This window comes from Arachis hypogaea, chromosome 17 (assembly GCF_003086295.3).
Source record: "Arachis hypogaea cultivar Tifrunner chromosome 17, arahy.Tifrunner.gnm2.J5K5, whole genome shotgun sequence".
Classification (NCBI taxonomy): Eukaryota; Viridiplantae; Streptophyta; class Magnoliopsida; order Fabales; family Fabaceae; genus Arachis; species Arachis hypogaea.
In genome coordinates this window covers 133,223,585-133,241,925 of record NC_092052.1, presented here as the reverse complement: position 1 = coordinate 133,241,925, position 18,341 = coordinate 133,223,585, and the positions used below count along the sequence as shown (strand labels likewise).

Here is an 18,341-nt window from a genome sequence, read left to right as displayed (position 1 = left end):
TAAATGTCTTAAAAATACTAATTAAGGTTACTTTGATAATTTTTCTAACTTCTATACATTTCTTATTAAATAAATACATTACAAACTTAAAATTTTTAGTTATCAATTATACTAATACCTTAACTAGTATTCTTAAGATACTAATTAGCTAAATCCTATTTAAATTATGAATTTATCTATCTTGTTCCCTAAATAGAGTACAAATGTTAAATTTACAAATTAAAAAAAAGTTGATTCAAAATATAAAAAATTTAAATTTTCAATACATTTGTTTTGCAATCATTAGATAAAAATATTTAAAACCTTTCACTAATGGTAAGTTTATCATTTGCCCTATTAAACCCTTAAATTATATCATTGACTCCTCACTTCAGACGACTAAAATCTATTATTTCTAAGCTGGATGCAATATGTATTTAATAGAAATATGGAAAAGAGTGAGACAGCAAAATTTACAGTTGTCTTCTGCGATCAAAATTCAGACCACACAAGAACAAAGCTGAGGCATATTTTTATGTTGAGTGCTAAACGAAGATAAACTACTTAAAATCATTTAAAAGTAAGAATAGATTATAATAACATGATTATAAATAATTGATTTGAAAAAAACTATTAAAAATAGTCATAGGCGTGTACTTATACGTGGGCTGTAGACTAAATGTCAATTGTCCACCATTGGAAGGCATTTGGGTCCAACAACCCGTCCCTCCAAAGGCAGTAAGGCTCTTATATGTTGCCTGGCGTTAGGAGCATGGCAATTTGATTGCCAACCCAATGGAATCGTGCTGCCTACAATTCCAGAATTTCTTCGTACAATCTAAACTTCCAACGCAGATCTATTTTCTTAAAGATTTGTCAGATTCTACTTACTCAAGGGGAAGAAACAGAATGACTTTCCAATCAATTCGATTTACATGTATATGTAGTAAATCGAATCCATTCAATTCGGTTTACCTATGGGCTACTCATAGTAAATCGAATCAATTGAATTCAATTTATATAAATATGCAAATAAGACATCCATGAACCACATTTGCATTCAGGACATTCATGTAAAATTGAATCTCATTTGTTCACGTCATTTGCCCAACAGAAATGCTCTCTGATTATGTAATAATATATGCCTACTTACAAAGGAAGTAAAATTATTTTTACGCACACAACCTCCTCCTCAGAATCTAAACCATGTTACGTGGGCACTGCATGTCCGATTGGAATTCCAATCAATTAAATACACACCTCTTCTATGAATTACAAGAGCCAAAAAAAAAAACCCTATTCTGAAATTGCAGCTGAAAATTTAGTGCACAGTATTTTAGCTTGATGTTATTAAAAATACCTTGCATCCTTTCAAGTCCCAGGACAATTACATACTCCCATTCTTACGTTCATGTTTTATGGCCTCGTATGAAGTCATCACTTCTTTGAATTTAGCCTCAGCAGCTTCTGCAAGATTTTCACATTCACATACCTGTGATTAGAGCCATGGTCTTAGATTGATCCTACACAGATAAGTTGGTCACCTACCTCTATTATCCTGGTTCTGATCAGGATGATGCTCTTTTGCCTTTGTCCTAAATGCTGTCTGCAAATGAATAGGGAAGTTTTAGAAATGAATTGAGACATTTAAGGTAACATATTTACAGAGTACAGAGTACAGTGAGTTTCTAAGATTGACATTAGAATTGAAGTCATGCAAACACCTAGCATGAATAAAAATTACAAGCTCTCTATGTAGAGAAGACAGCAGTTGATAAATGTAAAGAATCTAAAAATAAAATATGATGAAACATCCATTCCATGAAGACGAGCGTGATGGATATAGTAAGTAGCTGATAAAATCAAGCACACCACTAACATTAATATCCTAGCATTAGCAATATAAGCTCATGCCAAAAGAAAAAGTCACCTTAATCTCATCATCTGAGTATGGAGTTCTTCTAAACCTGATCCATAAAAGGGAAAGTTAAATTTTAATGGTCAATGGTAGTAATACAGAAGAATAACGACTCACAGATACTGATCTTGAAAATCTCAACTATTAGCAGATATCAAAATATAACAGTTGTTTAAGACTTGGTCTGTGAACACACAGCAATTAAACTGAGATTGGTCCTCACTGACTTTTCCTGGTTCATAGTACTTATAAAGATGTACTAACCCATATAACCATTTTGTTATCAGTGTAACCATAAAAAATTTTCTTCCTCCCACCAAAACTCTCATAATTTTTCTAAACTATAACAAGAACTACTACCTTGTAGTTCCTTCAGCAATATAAGTAAATAACTATTATAAGGAAAAAACCGCGTCCCCCTGAAACTACATCTTACATGGGCCAGTATCTAAGACTTCTGTGAGTACCTGTCAAGACCCAAAACTGAGTAGTGATGCGATAACGCATAGCTTCCACTCTCTCGAGGAGCTTCTCGATAATTTGTCCTCCAATTATGATCTTTGAAGGATGTATCAGTCTTCCAATACCAATCTTCTCTCTGGAAATTCTGATGATACGCACCAGGTCCACCGTCCTTCCAGCTTTCATAGCTTCTTCTGTATTTATTTCTTTCTCTGTTAAACACATTTTGCATACGCCTTATTCGTTCCTACAGTTACAAATAAAACCAGATTAAAAATATTAACTACTGGCTCAAGCTGCAATGTATAGGACAACCAGCCAACTGATACTTAAGCAAGTTAAAATTTGCATCTATTTCCGGTTTATTACCAAGCAATAAAACTTGTTTCTTCACAAATTATTGTGACTCAGACTAAACATTTTTTATAAAATAAATATCTTAATATCTCAAATTTGAACAAGACAAAGCGCAGTTTATACAGAAGGAGAACTTGAGTATGAAAGAAAAACAACTCACCACTCTTTCCATCTCCTCCTCATACTCTTCTTGCATCCGTTTATTGTGTCTCCTCCATGCTTCTTCCTGAAACGCTGTTCGGAAAGAACCGCCACTCCTTCCTTTCCCTGACGATTGTGACCTGGACCACTACAACAAAGGGATCAAAAGCATACAAGATCAGTTTCAGTGTGGAATAAAATAAAATCCTAAGGTCCTAGTACAAGTACAACCAAATAATCTAAAATACAAAGACAAATGCACAATTTAATGCTTCCTCTGTTTCGAAATAACTTTTTCTTTGAATAAACTGAGAAGAGTATTTGAAAATTGCATCCTTATATGTTAATTTTCAAATGTATTAATTTAGTCAAAGAATCATTTATTTTTATATGGAGGGATACAACACAGATGAACAAGCTTTTTTGCAGTAGGAAAAACGAATTGATTCGCCAATAAGGCAATAACTCATCCAATCATTATAATGTACAATCAAACATCAAAATGCATTTATCTTCACTCTAGTAAACTGATGCAGCAACAAGTTTATCTCTACAAAGTAACGAAATACAAACGAGCTAAATACCTGCAAATAGAACCAATCAACAGTCCTCCGCAGCTGACCAACCTGCAAAATAACTCTTCAACCATCATGCAAAACGATAACACCAAACATCGAAACGTTTCGCAAAACAGAATTATCCAAATCCACATCTCTAAGGCCACAAGCATCACGAGGAACAAGTAAAGGAACACACTCAACTGAATCTAAACCTAAGATCGATTGCGAAAAAGGAAAACATAGGGGCACAGTTGAAATTGGAAGAGGGAGAGAGGAATGCGGAAAACTCACGGCAAAAGTAGTGGCGGTGGCGCCAATTAGGGCGAATAGGAAAATTCCCCAAAGCTTGGGACCTTCTTCGCCTTTGTCTTTGTCTTTCCCTGCTTCCTCCTTCATCTCTCTTCCTTCCGATCAACGATTCTTCTTCTTCCACATATCCTTCTCTGCTATCTTCGCTCGCTTTTATTCTTCTCTCTTTCTTTCACCGACTTGTAAAATTGCAGTTCAAACTTGCAAAACCTCTTTTAGTTTCACCTACTCTTTTAACGGATGAGCCCAAGAAGATAGGGGTGTTCAATTTCAACTCCAACCAGATTTAAATTAAATCGGTGGTTCAATTTAATTCAGATAGAAAATCAATTAAAACGGCACTAATTTAAATTTGATTGGATTTTATTTTGTAATTGAATTAAATTTTAGATTTATTTTTTATAATTAATCCAATTCAATTTAAATTGTACAATATGTTATAATATTTTTATTTTATTATTATATTTACAATTATATTTATAATATGTTCAATTTATTATATATTTTTATATTATTTATATATTATTATTATTTAATAAATATTTTATATTTAAAATATTTTTTATTTATTTATTTTAACTAATTTATAATTTTATTTTTATTGTTATGTTATATTATGGTTGATTTTTTAATTAATTTATAATTTTATTATATATATTTAATTTTTTAATTTATAAAACCGCAAATTTAATCTAATTCAAACCGCTTGAAATTGAATCATCCAATCCAGCACCACAAATAAAATTAGTGTTTAGATCGGATGAATTTTTAACTCAAAACGAATTTAAACCGCACTGCGAATACCCTACATGAAGTTACTTCGCATCGCGATCAATAAATTTTCACCTTCTAGTAGGGCTGAAAGTGAGCCGAGCTGAGCCGAGCTAAACTAAGCTCAAATTCGGCTCACGAAAATTAAGCTTGGCTCACGACTTGACTCATTAACAATCAAGCCTATTTTGCAAGCTCAAGCTCAGCTCAACGAAAGCTCACGAGCTGGCTCGAGCTCACGAGTAGGCTCAAATAATAGGAATATAATCTAAAATTCTATATCAATAAATTATAACTTATATATATATATATATATATATATTAAAAAATATTAAAAAAAGATAAATTTTATATATGGTCTATCTATCCATTATAAATTTATTTATGTCCTACATTAAAATTATATATAAAAAATGACTATAAAAAATTACTATTAAAATTATATATATATTAAATTATTAATACGCATATTCTATATGCATTTAATCTATACTTTTAATATTATATATATAATCGAGCCAACTCACGAGTTAATGAGTTAAGCTTATCCAAGCTCAAACTCGGCTCATTTAATTTATGAGCTCAATTTCAAGTTCAAGCTCGACTTACCAGTTCACGAGTTTAACTTATTGAACTATTAATGAGTCGAGTTCAAGCTAGCTCATGAGTTGGCTTGACTCACTTTCAACCCTACCTTCTATTACCTCTCTTCATTGTTGTTTTTGGGGCCACAACTATTGGGCCGAGATGAATAGCTTAACGAATCAAGGGAGGCCCACATAAAGCCCATATATAAATCCAATGGTTGGGCATTGTTGGCTAGTAGATACTTACTTGTTACAACTTATAAGTACAAAGCACCTCCTGACAAAAAAAAAAGAGTACAAAGCACCTAACAACCGACAAGCGACAATTGAAGTATCAGTGTATCACCTATTTTTAAGTGCGTTCGAACTATAATAATAATAATAATAATAATAAAAAAAAAAAAAAAATAAAGTGTATAATGTAATGTGCGCTCCTTTGGTAAAGCATAGCAGAACAATAAAAAAAAATTACATACATTATTTTTCTGTACAACTTTTGTGTTGTAAATATTTTATTTTTATATTAAAAATAATAGTTTAATTTTAAAATTTTACACATTCATTCAATTAAATTTATGTATTTAGATAAAATTTTAATTAATTAATTAAAAATGAATTATTTTATTAACATAAAAATATAATTAATTATCTGCATAAAATTATTTTATGTTTATAATGTATAAAAACTAAATTAAATAATTGATAAAAAGGATATTCTTGTACTGTATAAATTTATTTTCATATTAAAAATATCAATATAAAATAATAAAAAAATTATATTGAAGTGAATACCAACTCATTCACTAATTCTCAATGTCATATAGCATTCTCTAAATTGCGAGTGTGTTTGGAGAGGACAGACAAAACGCGCTAAATTGAGATCTAACTTCCAAGGCTCTGCTTCTGAGACTGAAAGCGTTTGGCATAATAATGCACGTCCCGCAACAGGGTTAGCTGGTAAGATGACACCCTTGTACGGATCCATAATAATAATGAACCAGCTTCCTATGGAGCTGTGTAATGCAACCTTCAATCACTTATTTATTTTCATTCTTTTTGACGTAGTTGCCACGCACGCTTCTATTTCTATACGCACCTGATCTGCGTCTTTTGCAGATTACCGATTAAACATTCAGAACTCTGAGTTGATATTATCTTCAGAAAGAGATGTCGCGGAGACCGGTGAATCCATCTCGCGGAAGTGGATTGTTTTCATCTTCCAAATCAAAGTCTTCGCCAGTTTTGTCGGTTGGCCTCATAGTCCTGGTAAGTGGTAATTACATTAGCGTAGTGATGGAGGTTATATGTATATATATATATAATTTGTTTCTTTTCTTTTTCTTTTAATAGCTATTGTTTTTGTAACTTGTGTAGGGAGGTCTTTTTCTCGTTTTCTATTTACACAAGGGCTCAGGTTTGTTTCTCACTTCAATACAGATATTGCTTTCCTATTTTATGCGCATATGGCAGTTACTATAAGCTACATTTCTTTCTCCTTCTATAGGTGGATCTGGTAGCCGTTTAGAGTCTGTTAACAGAGTCGAAGGTAATAACTGTTGTTTCTTTTTCTCCTTTTTCTTCTAAGCCATTGAACATACAAAAATGCTATTCATACACCAAAATCAGTCACCAATGTATTTGTGTATAAGGGAAAAGTCTAGAGGGCCAGCAACTTTGTTAAATTCTAACCAGCATGTAACCAGCAAAGAAAAGTAAGCCATTGGATGAAATCTCACACCAATCTCACACCATTAAAACCATTATTGATGGCTATTTGATGGCTACAAATCACAAAAGTTGCTGGCCCCCTAGCATTCCTCTTACATGTGTAGTTTAATTTATTTTCAATGTGTATTTGTATGTGGCTGATTTTGATAGCTGATTTTAGTATGTACATAGCCATTAAATGTGTCGCATATGATTTTTCTTTTTCCTTTTATTATTGGTTGTGTGACCTTTGCGGAAAACTAAACATTTTCATAGTTAAGGACCACTTAAGGTTACGTCCTGCCCATTGATGAATGTCTCTTAACTCAATATCATTTCATTAACTTTTTTACAAACTCATTATGCTTTAAGAAGTGCATCACTCTAGTTAGCAATTGTTTTAGGATAGCAGTTTCCTTTTGTTAGTTTCAACTAAGACAATTGTTTCTGGTTTAGTGCATAAGAGATTAATTATAGTTGATTATTTCATACTTAATATGAACAGTATAAAGATGTTACCTAAGTTGATGGCCTTATCTGGATTTCATGTAACCAAGTGTTTCTCCTAATGTGCTATGCATTGGGTTGCTTCAGTGATCTGCATTTTGTTTTTGTAGTAGTCCTGTTTTATGATAATAGCATTGTTATTATACCCTAAGGAAGAATCATGTGGATGAACTCAGTAATCTTTGCTACTCTAATTTTTTTTCACTTCTATTTTGAAATGACACATATTTTTTTTCCAAATGCAGGTGAGTATTTATGTACTGATGAGGTCCAACGAGCAATTCCGATTTTGCAGAAAGCATATGGGGACAACCTACATAAAGTATTACATGTTGGACCTGATACTTGCTATGTGGTATCTAAATTGCTGAAAGAGGAAGAAACTGAAGCCTGGGGTGTAGAACCATATGACATAGAGGATGCTGATAGTAATTGCAAAGGACTAATCCGCAGAGGCATTGTTCGCGTGGCCGATATCAAGTTCCCTCTTCCATACAGGCCAAAATCTTTCTCTCTTGTAATTGTTTCAGATGCCCTTGATTTCTTGTCTCCTAGATACCTTAACAAGACTCTTCCAGATTTAGCAAGGGTATCAGGAGATGGCATTGCTATATTTACTGGTAAGTGCACTTAACTAGTTTGTATTTGTCAAAATTCCTTTTCTGTTAAAACAGAATTAAGTAACTTAGCTCTAAAAGTAGAATATGTTATCTTCAGAGTTGTTTATATGTTGAAGATAGTGTCCTGTATAATATTTAGCATATATGAAAAATCATACATTTTAGTCTTTCTTGGTGGAATTGTTTGTGTATTTGAATTTTTTAGCTTAGAAGAAAATAATATTATGGACCTTTTATTAGCATGTTGGCATCTATATCTGATAAATGATAATATTTGTAAATATAGGTCTTCCAGGCAACCAAAAGGCTAAGGTTGCAGATGTTTCTAAATTTGGAAGAGCAGTAAGTACATTTTATTGTTATTTGCGGTTTTCTTGCTGCATCATTATCACTTATAGATCTGATTGAATGTTTGTGTAAAACATTTTAATGCTGTAAATTATGGATAACAAATACTAACGGATTTGCATTTGGTTCAGGCTAAGATGAGGAGTTCATCCTGGTGGGTTAAGTTTTTCCAACAAATTAACTTAGAGGAAAATGAAGCTGCTACCAAGAAGTTTGAACAGGCTTCAAAACAGGGTTCTTACGTTCCAAGATGTCAGATATTCCACCTCAAGTCTCTCAGTTAACTTAATTACAACATGGTTCATTTGTAGAATTGAGGCTCCCGATGGATGCTTCTTCCACCGTTTTATATCTAATAGTCTTTCTTCTTTGAAAGCAATTCAATTCTTTGTTATTTATTGGTCATAGATGTTGTAGCTTTTTGTTGTTGAATGTAATAGGTTTCTATTGTTTGAAATACCGCACCTTGTGGTAAAGGATGAAACAGTTAATTTATCGGTTGAATTATTAGGGGTGTGTTTGGCAAAGAGAAAAAACACTTTACAACTTGAATGTTTCAATTTTTGGTTTGGTTCCGCTACGTTACCAATAGCATATCTGCCAACTTCTGCCAACTCTTATTTATAATTGTGTTTCATAGAAGTGTGTTCGTGGATGTGTCTAATAAAAATATCTTTTTTATAGCTGTGTTTAATAGAAGTGTCTTTATAGATATATTTTCTGGATGTGTCTCTTTATATATGTATTTAAAATATATTAATTATTAGACACATCTACGAACACACTTCCATGAAACACAATTATAAATAAGAGTTGGCAGAAGTTGACAGATAATATGTTGGTACCCTATACTTTTCCTTTTTGGTTTGGTTAATTTTCTTCTCTATAAACGTAGAAGTAATTTTGTTCACAAAACCACGTTTACAATTTCAGCTTCTACGTTTTACTAAGGAGCTTTTGCCATTGACATTCAACATTTATTTTTTTTTACTAACTTTATCTTTTATACATATTATTGTATTATTTATAAAATTCTTATTATTTCTCTTTATATGAACTTTTTTTTATTATTTATTATTTATATTTTTTATTAATTTTTTGTTTCACATTATATATTTTTATAATTGTAATTTTTGTAAATTATATTTATTATTATCTTTTTATAATATAATTTATTAATCCCATTAGATAAAATAAATTAAATAAAATAATAATAATAATAATAATAATAATAATAATAATAATAATAATAATAATAATTGTAACGTACTAAAAAAAGTACTAAAAATACTAAAAATATACTATATAAAAACATATAAAAAAAAAATATAAATTACAAAAAGTATTATTAGTTGTTAACAAAAATACCCCAAATTTCAAAAAAAATCCGGTCTTAATTTTTTTTATAAGGGGGTATTTTTGTAATTTTTTTGCCAAAATCCAACTTTTTCCAACCCAACTTACAAAAGTATGAAGATGAAAGTTGAGTGTTTTGGATTATATTTATGTTGTTTTGGAGACAATATTTATAATTATGTTTTGGATTATGTTTATTTTGTTTTGGAGAGAATATTTATAATTATGTTTTGGATGAAAATTTAGTTTATAATTATGTTTATTAGATATTTATAATTACAAAGACTTTAATGTTTGTGAATATAAAAAATATAATTTTTATACCTTTAGAAATTATAAATTTATTAATATGGTTGTGAAATTATATATATTATTTAATAGTTAATAGTTAAAAAATAAAAAAATAGGAACTTTGGCGGGCTTACCCCGCCAGCCCGCAGTTAGCGCGGGATGGGGTGGGATTCTAGGACCGTCTCATTAGGTGGGGCGGGACGAATTTCCCCGCTTGCCACCCCTACCCCCACGTTCTTAATATTAGGTGTTGAAAAGTAATAATCAACGAATCATTTTAGCTTTTAACACTCTTAACAGAAAAGTTCAAAGTTTATAAATTATTATCCTAATAATGTTAATAAATTTCCATCCATATTCTTTTTTTTTTTTGTGTTTTGTAATCAGAACATATTAATACTCTTTTTTTTTGAAATTAAAGTTAAAGTTTATATATTTAAGATTGTGTTCTTGTAGAGGTTGGCCGGTGTATAGCTCGTCCGCCAGTGAATATTTGTAAGTTTTCCGTCAAGATGAGTTATACGTCGGCAATGAGAGAACAAAGGGGTGGGTACCTGCAAAAGGCACTCCGACGCTAAAGTCAGTAAGTGAGTAATGAACTTTGCATAATGCAATGTGTCAAATAAACGTTTTACCTCCCTTTTATATTTTGGGATGAAGCATCAGCAGTTATACTCTCAATAATTCGCATTAATGGAGAGTAATTAGCATATCAGGATGTTACAATATTTCTTTTGGTACCCGTTATTGATAACTGATCTATAAGTCTATAACTATATTACCGAGTTATAGCATTAAGGATGAGTTATAATAGCCATATCACATAACTGATCTATAACGTATACTGCCGAATTATAGCATTAAGGACGAGTTATAGCGGCTATATCAGGTTGATTACGTTATATAGCATAATGCTAGGGGAAAAAAAATTCAAACTTGTTTTATTTAACATACATTAATTCTAACAACAATTAATGAATGCTAAATAAGATAAGTTTTGGTTAATTTTGACTTTTTTTTACCAAACATTTTCGTTACCTAAATGGTTTTAAGTCCGCACAAAAGACAAAAATTCTGCTAGACCATTACGTTATTAATAATACGATTTTATTAAATCTTTATAACATGAATCAGATAAAATATTGTGCTAAGTTTAGGTCGTTGTTAGGAAGTAACATGCTGTTAGACTCGAATACAGTGTCAACTCGAATAAGATAAAGTGCATATACACATCCGGTGAGGGTTCAATTGCTCAATTCCATATGTCCATCTTTAATCATTGCTTATCTTGCAAGTTTGTGAACTCTTTTGAATAACTCAATTCAGTTGTGAATGTGCTTTGATATGATTGATTTAGCCCTTGATTGTGCATATATGATCTTTTGAAAATTTTCACACACACGCACGCACGCACACAGAGAGTAATTAGAATAGCTAGACGCATGTAGGTAGCTTGCATTTAGATAGGTTGCATTTGAATAAATTGATTATCCTTTTTGTCTTTCTTGAACTTAGCATGAGGACATGCTAATGTTTAAGTGTGGAGAGATTGATAAACCACTATTTTATGGTTTATTTTGTATTGAATTGAGTGGATTCTGTCAATTATTCTCCCACTTATTCATGTAAATTGCATGTTTTTAAGTTTCCTTCCTAATTTTATGCTATGATTGAAAACATGCTTCTTTGACCTTAAAATTGCTAATTTATAATCTTCTCTTATTACCATTCGATGCCGTGATATGTATGTAAGTGTTTTCAGGTTTTATAGGACAAGAATGGCTTAGAGGATGGAAAAGAAGCATGCCAAAGTGGAAGAAACACAAGAAATTGAGGATTTGAGAAGCTGGAGCCGACATGCACGCATGGACGACGCGTACGCGTGACTGGTGCAGCAGACAAATGACGCGCATGCGTGGATGACGCGTACGCGTGGCCAGTTCAATATCCATCGACGCGTACGTGTGGCTGACGCATACGCGTGACAAGCGTCACGTGCCTCAATTACGAGAAAACGCCGGGGACGATTTCTGGGTTGCTTTTGACCCAGTTTCAGGCCCGAAAATGAGGACAAGAGGCTGCAAAGTGAAGCTGGAAGAATCATGAAATTCACTATTCATTCATTCACAATTTTAGGTTTTAGATGTAGAATTCTAGAGAGAGAGATAGGTTTAGAGTTTCTTTTTCCAATTTCTCCTTAGGTTTAGGTTTCAGTCTTATTTTAATTTAGTTTTCTCTTACTTTTATTTGTTCTAACACTTTAGTTATCTACTTCTCTTATTGATTCCTTTATTTTGCTAATTTAGTTTATGAGTTCATGTGCTACTCTCAATTTTCATCAATACAATTTATATTTCATATTTCTTATTGTTCAATTGCTTTGTTATTGTTATTTCTTTGCTTTGGTTAGTCTTAGAATTTCCTATGTCTTGTCAATCTTCTATGTTTTTATTTTATACCTTCCAAGTGTTTGATAAAATATTTGGGTGGATTTTAATTTAAATTTTTATGTTCTTGACTTGGATTGATTAATTAGAGACTCTTGAGTTATCAAAATTCTCTTGTTGATTGGTAATTGAAGATTGCCGGTTAGCTTGAACTTCACTAAATCTAGTCTCTCCTTATGAGTTGACTAGGACTTGTGAACTCAAGTTGATTGTATGCACTTGACTTTCCTTCATTTGTTAGAGGTTAACTAAATGAAGGCAATTTATATTTACAATCACAATTGACGATGATAATGAGGATATGATTTTTAATTCTCTTTCCTTGCTAAGAGTTTTCTTAGTTATTAGTTTATTTTCTTACCATTTTACTTTCTTATTTCTTATTACAAAACCCAAAAATATACTTTCCATAGCCAATAATAAACTACACTTTCATGCAATTCCTTTGAGAGACGACCCGGGGTTTAAATACTTCGATTAATTTTATTGAGTTTGCTTAATTGAAAAACAATTTAAACGTTAACCGAGGATAATTTATTGGTTTAGAACTATACTTGCAACGCGATATTTTTGTGAAATTCTTTACCGACAATTTTCCTTCGTCAGCCTACGGGGTTGGGTAGCTCAAGTTTTAAGCATCTAGCTAGAGAGAAAGCCAAGGAAAAGTAAAGAATAAAAATGGGTTAGATATTATTGTTAATAGGCAATGGAGAAGGACTAGGTAGATGTTAAACATATGGGTCATTAGATCATCACATTAACATTGGTAATGGAAGGTGATGTCTTTTATGTGGTTAGTAATTATGCACAAGTTGGTTTGGAAGAACACCATATGATGTCTTTTATGTGGTTAGCAATTATGCACAAGTTGATTTAGAAAAACACCATAAAACATGGTTTTGAAAAGATCCAGCAAGTTTATTTGAAGGTATACCTTTTCGAAATAAAATATATTGAGAGGAGACTTAAACGAATATGTGGAAAAAGGATGAAGACAGATACAAATAAAGGTCATAGCTTTGAAATAATGAAAGCATATTGTAATAAAACTATTTTAGACTTCTGTTCAACTTTTAAGTTTGTTATAGTGAATACTTTTTTTAAGAAGTAAGATGAACATTTTATAACTTACAAGAGTAAAGTGACAAATTCTTAATTTAATTTCTTTTTTTTTTAAGAAAATTTGCACAAAAATGTACTAATTGTAAAATTACTTTAGAGAGAATTTGACCACCCAACATAGGGTGTTTATTATAAATTTGTGTCTAGCTAAAAGTGAGGAGTTGTTGTCAAAAAAAAAAAATCTTAGAATCAAATAGGGACAGATGAAAGGTAAAAAAGTAATAGATGAAGAACAAGATATGATGGGTGTTCTCATGAAAGTGGATCGCTGTATAGCTCGTCTGCTGGTGAATAACTAAGAGCCTTCTGTCGAGATGAGTCATACTTCAGCAGCAGGAGAATAAAGGAGTAGATACCTACAAAAGGCACTCTGATGCTCAAATTAGTGAATGTATCATAAGATCTGTATTGCTATTGTGTTTTAAATATATGTCTTACCTCCCTTTTATATTTGAGATGAAGTATCAAATGTTATACTTCTGAGTAATTTGTCTTAATGGAGAATAATGATATATTGGAGTGTTTCGATATTTGTTTTGATGTCTGTTATTGATGATAATCAATATATAGCGTGTATAGCCGAATTATAACGTGTAACCGAGTTATAACAGTCACATCATAGCCCCCAAGCTTGACTTAGTGATATTTTGATGAAATAGGTTGGGCTTTTATTGATGAGTTATAACTCGGCTTTTTGATTTATAGACATGAATCCCCCAATTCAACAAGTTTTATCAAAATAAACATAAATGGAGGAATGAGCAAATATATATATGCATTTATTGTTGCATTAAATTAAGCATTGTTTGATGATAAATGGCAATCATAGATTTAATAAATATTGTGATCTTCTGGTTTTTTTAGTCTCGGTGTGCTAGTTTCAGTCTTTCAAGAATTTAAGTGTTGTGTTGCATTCTTGATTATTATTTCTTTTTGAACGAATAATATTCTTTTTGAATTTGTTTGAGTTATAGACAAATTATTATAAAAAATTGTAAAACTTTGAATTTTGTTAGTTTAAAAATTATTAAATTTAAATATTTAAAATTATATATTAAATTTTCAAACAATTTTTTTAAGAAAAAGTTAAAATTAAAATTTACCGTCGGATTGACCGAGAGAAAAATCCGACGGTAACAAGCTTCAGAATTTTGCGAATTAAAAGTTTATATCTGCCGCTAAATTTGTTGGTAATTAGCGGCGGACGAAAAAATCAGTCGTTATATAATTACCGGCGAGGTTTATACCGTCAGATTTTCAGCGCTAAATCTAATGGTAAGCAGGTTACTGACAAATTTTTTTAGTAAATCCGCCAGAATTTTTTTAGTAAATCCGCCAATAAATCCGGCGGTATACGACGACTTTCTTGTAGTGTCCAGAGCAAAGGTCAGATCGTGCTGAATGTTGTATCAAGTGGTGTTGCATCTCTTCTCATTCCCAACGGTGCACCACCCATTCAAGGTTTTTTTTTTTTTTTTTTGTCTAGCCCATTCAAGGTTTAAAATACGTCTAGATATAAACGAGGACTCCATATGCTAAACAAACTGATCATATAGGATGAGGCACCGATACTAAACAAACTCTGTTACGAATCACTTGACAAATGCTTGTGCGACATACTTAGGTTCGAGCTTTACTACAACCCAGAGTTACCGTTCACAAGAAAAGTGATTGTGTTAGGGGGAGGCTTTAGATAGATGCTACTTGTAATTCCCATGGGATCACGATAAGACATTATGCATGCTTCAATCAACTCTTCCTATTTGTCCCAGTACTGCCAAGTTCTTATTCTTACTGAAAACATGCGACTAACAATTGGAACTGATGTATTAGAAAAACACAATATTAAGGCTTTTGCAGAATGGCTACTGCACATTGGTGATGGTATGGCAAGTAGGAGTGGCAATGGGTATGGTAGGGTAGGGTTTGGATCCAACCCTAACTCTATCCGCGGGTTATAGAAAAGATACACTATTATTATATAACTTGATAATAATTTAAAATAGAACTGACTTTTATATAAAAAAAATTAAATTAGTAATTAATGATTTCTTTTAGTGGCTAAAGATCTTTTGTATTTAGTGAGAGGTCTTTAATTCAACATCCACTTAAAACATATTTTTATATAAATATATAATATATACATATATAGAGTGCGGGTTGGTTGGATAGAATTGAGACTCAACCTGCACCCTACCTTACCCGCACAAGAACCCTACCCGCTGCGGATCGGGTTGGTAACCCTACCCAACCAAGTAGGATCAAATTGAGTACCCGCGAATAGGGTACATATTGCCACCCCTAATGGCAAGGGACTCAACTGATGGCGAGATTGAAGTGGAGAGTCCCGAAGATGTATTAATCGACGATAATACAAATGCATTTCATGCATTAGTGACATTTGTGTACCCAAATTTATTGACCAAGATTAATGATGTGGTATACTTTAAAAAAAGGTCAATTCTTGCACCTACGTTAAAAGTTGTGAACGAGGTCAATACATACATAATGCAACAACTAAAGAGGGAGAAAAGGACATATCTTAGCTCTGACATGTTATCTATTGAAGAAGGAAATATAGAATCTTAGTTAGAAATAATAATTATTGATGCCCTAAATACAATTAATTGTTCCGGACTTCCTCGACACCAACTCACTTTGAATGCTTTTGCTCGTAACATTGATCAAACGAGTGGCCTATGTAACGAAACAAGGTTATAAATAAGAAGCCTGGGTAATCACGTTATTGAGTGTATGACATTGACTGAAGATAAGGAAGAACGTGTGATGTTGATCCTATGCATGAACATGATTTTTAGCAATGAAGCTCTACCGTTTAAGTTTTAGCAGAGACAATTTCTCATAATTATTTCTTTTGCAATAATTATTAATAAGTCTTAGGAGTAATCATTAAGCACCGTGAAATTGTATCTACCAAAACTAGTTTTCATCTATATATAGACAATTGTACATGGTATTGTCAAGAGTCAAAACGAAGAAAAAAAAAAAAAACCTAAGAATTTTAATTCAAAATAATCCGTGAAAGCTTTCTCGCGCGAGGATAAATATCGTATATAAGAAAGTCTTTCGGTATGTTAGCTAAAAAGTTATGTATATGTTAAAAATACTCATCCGTTAATTATTTAATAAATTAAAAAGTGCCAGTTTTCTCAACTTATTGGCATGTCATGTCCGTGCAAGGCACGGGGACTTCACTAGTGTGTATAGGGGTGTATATGGCTCGACCCGGTTCGAATATTTGGTCCGGCTCCGAATATTTTAGGGGCTAATTTAGTGCGATTTCATTGGGTTTAGGGCCGGGTAAGGGTCTCAAAAATAGACCCGGTCATTATTTCGGGTCGAGTCCGAACCATAGCTCGGGTCACTCGAACTCGACCCTGTGGTCTGGTCATCATACACAATTAATATTTTGTGTTATTAGTTATGGATGATGGTTATTCTTATGTGAAATTTAAATATTGTAAACCTTAATATTTTGTGTTATTAGTCATTATAAGATTATAAGTTAATGTTTTATGTTTAAAATGCATAAGACTTTAGACTAATGCATAATATTGTGTTATTTGTATTGATTTAAATATTTGGTGTTATTAGACAATATTAGTATTGATTATGGTTATGCTTTAATTTTAGAGAAGGGTTAGTTCTTGTTATATTTTTTTAAGTGAATTTTACTATGTAAATTGTAAAATAATGGTTGAAGATTATGTGATTTTTATATGCTAAAGACCTGGTTTTTATTCGGTTTTCACCCGGCCCGAAGGTGCATAGGTTTCATCGGGTTTAGAATCGAATTAGGATTTAAAAATTAGGCCCGGTCTATATTTCGGGTCAGATCTGGGTTAAGCCAAACCCAATGTGATCCAGTCCATATACACCCCTAAATGTGTATATATATATATATATATATATATATATATATATATAAAAGAAATGGTTTAGTTTGCTGAGAAACCCAAAGCTCTCCAAAGTGGACGTCTCTTAGTTTGAACCACGCTTCTATCGTTTTGAATTTTTTCCAATTTCCATACTTGAACATATGGAAGTCCCACTCGACCCATATATATTAGAAAGCAAAGTTTAGAAGTCTTATAAGGAGAGGATGTCAAAAGAAATGGAAACATACATGAGAAAGACAGAGTTAAACATTAAAATAGTCTTTGAGATTAGAGTCCTACACTAAAATTATTTCTAAAATTCTAATTGCACTAATTACGTTTCTGAAATTGATAAAAGTACATCATGTTAGTCTCTAATTCATTTTTTATTAACTTGTGATATGGGACGTGGCTATTAGTAACATGTGTTACTCTATAGTTTGACCACGTGTAATGGTATAATGATGTGTTGACTAGTGACACGTGGCATGCTGATGTAGATGATTGTGTCACGTGTCACAATGCTATTTGGCCACGTGTCGCAACAATATTTGTCCACATGTCATCCATTATGTCATCATTATAGATGCACCAAATTAGTTCATTACTTTACATTAAATGACTAATTTTAATCACTGAAATTAAATGTCATACACCAAATTAGTCAATTCACCAGTTTTTTCTCATTTTTTTAAAAATTTAAAATTTTCAATATCTTAGATGCACTAATTTCAATTCTATTTTTTCACATATCGTTTAAATAAGTGTTTTTATAAAAAAATTTAATATTTTAATTTTAATTATATAATTTTTTTCTATAATAATTTAACATTAGTAAATTTTGTAATATATAAATATGTTATTATAAAAAAAATTTATATGATTGATTAGACACATTTTTTTATAAAAAATATGTGTTTTTAACAAAAAATTAAGAATTAAAATATAATTTTTTCCAAT

General features: G+C 31.6%; 2 protein-coding genes across 3 annotated transcripts; one reads left to right on the top strand and one right to left on the bottom strand.

The window, feature by feature from the left end:
* Nucleotides 1-1,019: 1,019 nt before the first annotated feature.
* On the bottom strand, nt 1,020-4,027 carry LOC112764764 (uncharacterized). Its single transcript, XM_025810534.2, has 7 exons — nt 3,709-4,027; nt 3,442-3,483; nt 2,877-3,005; nt 2,365-2,606; nt 1,910-1,946; nt 1,528-1,585; nt 1,020-1,446 (listed from the first exon to the last, which is right to left on the bottom strand). The coding sequence occupies exons 1-7, from the start codon at nt 3,811-3,813 to the stop codon at nt 1,367-1,369; spliced, it is 693 nt and encodes a 230-aa protein (XP_025666319.1). The 5' UTR covers nt 3,814-4,027; the 3' UTR covers nt 1,020-1,366.
* A 1,843-nt stretch (nt 4,028-5,870) lies between these two features.
* On the top strand, nt 5,871-8,826 carry LOC112764763 (probable pectin methylesterase CGR3). 2 transcript variants are annotated; one of them, XM_025810532.3, is made up of 7 exons: nt 5,871-6,041; nt 6,201-6,350; nt 6,459-6,498; nt 6,589-6,630; nt 7,544-7,918; nt 8,205-8,260; nt 8,398-8,826. In XM_025810532.3, exons 2-7 carry the CDS (start codon nt 6,252-6,254, stop codon nt 8,548-8,550), a joined length of 765 nt encoding a protein of 254 aa, XP_025666317.1. In that variant the 5' UTR covers nt 5,871-6,041; nt 6,201-6,251; the 3' UTR covers nt 8,551-8,826. The 2 variants fall into 2 exon arrangements, with proteins under 2 accessions (XP_025666317.1, XP_025666318.1); XM_025810533.3 differs by having other exon boundaries at nt 6,150-6,350.
* The last annotated feature ends 9,515 nt before the right edge of the window (nt 8,827-18,341 follow it).

Coding starts and splice junctions, on each gene's coding strand:
- LOC112764763 (XM_025810532.3), top strand. CDS start 6,252: ATGTCGCGGAGACCGGTGAATCCATCTCGCGGAAGTGGATTGTTTTCA. Junction 6,499..6,588: donor CTATTTACACAAGGGCTCAG/GTTTGTTTCTCA, acceptor CTCCTTCTATAG/GTGGATCTGGTAGCCGTTTA. Junction 8,261..8,397: donor TTTCTAAATTTGGAAGAGCA/GTAAGTACATTT, acceptor CATTTGGTTCAG/GCTAAGATGAGGAGTTCATC.
- LOC112764764 (XM_025810534.2), bottom strand. CDS start 3,813: ATGAAGGAGGAAGCAGGGAAAGACAAAGACAAAGGCGAAGAAGGTCCC. Junction 2,607..2,876: donor AGGAGGAGATGGAAAGAGTG/GTGAGTTGTTTT, acceptor TTGTAACTGTAG/GAACGAATAAGGCGTATGCA. Junction 1,447..1,527: donor TCAGAACCAGGATAATAGAG/GTAGGTGACCAA, acceptor AAAATCTTGCAG/AAGCTGCTGAGGCTAAATTC.